Source organism: Phalangium opilio, unplaced genomic scaffold (genome assembly GCF_054372755.1).
Source record: "Phalangium opilio isolate 3A_F unplaced genomic scaffold, DU_Popi_V2 ptg000209l_1, whole genome shotgun sequence".
NCBI lineage: Eukaryota > Metazoa > Arthropoda > Arachnida > Opiliones > Phalangiidae > Phalangium > Phalangium opilio.
In genome coordinates, this window is record NW_028324217.1 from 17168462 (window position 1) to 17171143 (window position 2682).

A 2682-nucleotide genomic window follows, 5' to 3' on the forward strand; every position below is an offset into this window, starting at 1 on the left:
TGCCATAATCTTCGAGAAAAAAAATTCCAATTTAATTTCGTAAGAATAATATTAATATAATATTTCAAATAATGCTTCATGATCTGTCTACACTTAATAGTTACGGCAGTCACAATCAAAGGTCTAAAATTTAAAAACCCATGACGTACAAGACTTCAAGTGATGGTGAAAAATTTCCTAGCTATTCATCAACAAGACATTTTAGAAGATATTATCAAAATATCATAATGTTTAAGTATGCAGTTTCCAAGATTAAATTTGATTCAAATATTGTTCTAAATAAAGCCAATTTAAGATGACAGATTGACAGTGTTAAAATATAACTAGACCTTGAGATCGCAAGTCAAGAAGTACTTAATCCAATATCCCTTTAAACTTAACTGCACTGTCTTGTCATCTTCCCAAATTAATATACTCCCTGGTCACGTTATTTAAACTAAAATGGAAGAATAAAAAAATATAATTTGAAATATAATTTTATGATCTTCCTATACTTAAAAGTTATTGCAAGCATAAACTGTAAAAACCCATGACTTACAAGGCTCGTTAAAGAGATGGTGAAACAATCTCTAGTAATTCATCAACTAGAGATGTTAGAAATTACTATCAATGAAGTTAAACAAGATTAAATTAGTTGGCGCTTAATACTTCAGTCATTTCCAATAGACAATACGTCAATTTGGCATAATGTTTCGTACAATTTCAAAAAATATTATTTCGTAAACGATACGAGATAAAAAAATATTATTTAAATTATGTTTTAGGTATCGTGAAATGGTATCAATCTATCAGTCAGGGCTGTTTCATCATACCATGAATGCCTTTTGTTTCAGATAACTGTTTCTTGAATTTTTTCCTTTATTCAAGATGGATGCAGTCTTAAAAATTAAGATATTACTACCCATCAGTCGAATTTAATAAATTAAGATGAAATTTTAAGTCAGTTTTGGAATATTTAACTAGGTCACTGTTCCTTTAAACCGTACTTGTCATTGTCTAGTAATGGTTATTGCCTCCCCTCTTTTATTTCAAAACGAACCACATAAAAACGCATGACAGCGGAGCCATTGCCAACTGTAGAAGTTCCTCGTCCACTAACCAACGACAAACTCTCGCCGAAACTGTTCATCGTCATCGCTTCTCTAGACTGGTAAGTACAACCATAAGACTCGTCGGCTTGAAGCGGAATTCTTATTTTAAAATAGCATAGCCAAAAACTTTGTAGTTATCTTTTATGTCTCGAGAGTTATTCTTAAAAGCTTCAAGTGTCTCTGATTATTTAATTAGTTTGCAGACTTATAATTATAACTATTCAATCAGATAGAAATGCTGTTCAAGTGGGTCTTTGCCATTCTGATGCTGGTCAAACTTAGCTACTGCGATGGTAATCCGTTCAGTAAGTAATCTAACTGGAATTCGTTAGATAATAATTCATTTTGGCTAGCATTTTTATAAGTCAAACTAAGTATTTACAATTATTGCACAAGCAGGCTCAATTAACTCTCCGGATGATCTACGTCACGGAGAGTTATTGTTCTGGACTTTTCAGTCCATGTGTCTGTCTGTTTTTACAATGGTCGTAGATTGGTATTAATTTTACTAGTAGAGCTGGTCATTATATATGGGCATAAGTCTATGTTCTAAACTCAAAAACTAAAAAAAAAAAATTAATAAGACGCGATAAGTATGCGTTGGCATAAGTTTACGTTGTAAAGTTAAATGAGCGTTATGCGTTTGAACATTTTAGCATTGCTAAGGGTAACTCATCGAGATGATAATCACTAAAATATTACAATTACAGCATAAGTAAATTTATACGGGTAATAATTTAATCACTGTTTAGGGTAGGGCATCGAGGGGCTATTCACTCTGATTTTATACACGGTAAATCATTTAAGCATTGTACTAATTAGGGTAAGGTATAGAGGGGTTATTCACTCGTACGATGAGGCTACTATTACGAGCCCTTGGGTCGTCTTGTTACGTTAAGAAAGGGTAGGTCTTTGGCGACAGTAATTTCGACTCGGAGATTTAGTATTTTGGCTTACCCAACATGTTTAATTTATGATTTTCTCTTACGCAGAATGTTCCGAGGAGAGGTACAAACAGTGTAATCAGACACTGAAATGCCCGGGGGTGACAAAGTTGGAATGCATCGTGCACCAGCCATTTAGGGGGAATAGAATGACTGATGAGGAATTCGAAAAAATAAAAAAACTTCCATTGAAGCACGGCTGTCTTTGTATATGCCATGACGTATATGAGTGCACTGGGTTCAATTGCACCGGCAACAAACGTGGCGTTCACGAATATTGTTATTATCCGTCAGATAATTTTCAGGAACGCATAGGTTACAATAGAAATGAAGGAATTTGTAATTGTAGGGATCGCAAGGCGTATGGGTAAATTTAGAGGGAAAAACACTAAATGATAGTATAAATAATACTACAACCCCTTTGCACTGTGTGAACTTCCTTATAATAATTATACTGTTTTTTCATTTGATTGAATTGTGGTTAACTCGCACTCTTCTTAAACACATGTATCGTCTTATATAATAAACTGTCACGTGGTAAAAAATACGCTTTCAATTTTCATTTGGGAAATAACGTTTGACAATAAAAGGTCAAAAAGCGATATGATGCATGATATATGCTTTGCCGAACATTGCCTTAATGATGA

At 33.4% G+C, this 2682-nt stretch overlaps 1 protein-coding gene across 1 annotated transcript; it reads left to right on the forward strand.

The window, feature by feature from the left end:
* The first annotated feature begins 837 nt into the window (after positions 1-837).
* Positions 838-2411, forward strand: LOC149620933 (uncharacterized). The gene is made up of 3 exons (XM_089855061.1): positions 838-1150; positions 1321-1396; positions 2084-2411. Exons 2-3 carry the CDS (start codon positions 1327-1329, stop codon positions 2404-2406), a joined length of 393 nt encoding a protein of 130 aa, XP_089711187.1. The 5' UTR covers positions 838-1150; positions 1321-1326; the 3' UTR covers positions 2407-2411.
* Positions 2412-2682: the final 271 nt, after the last annotated feature.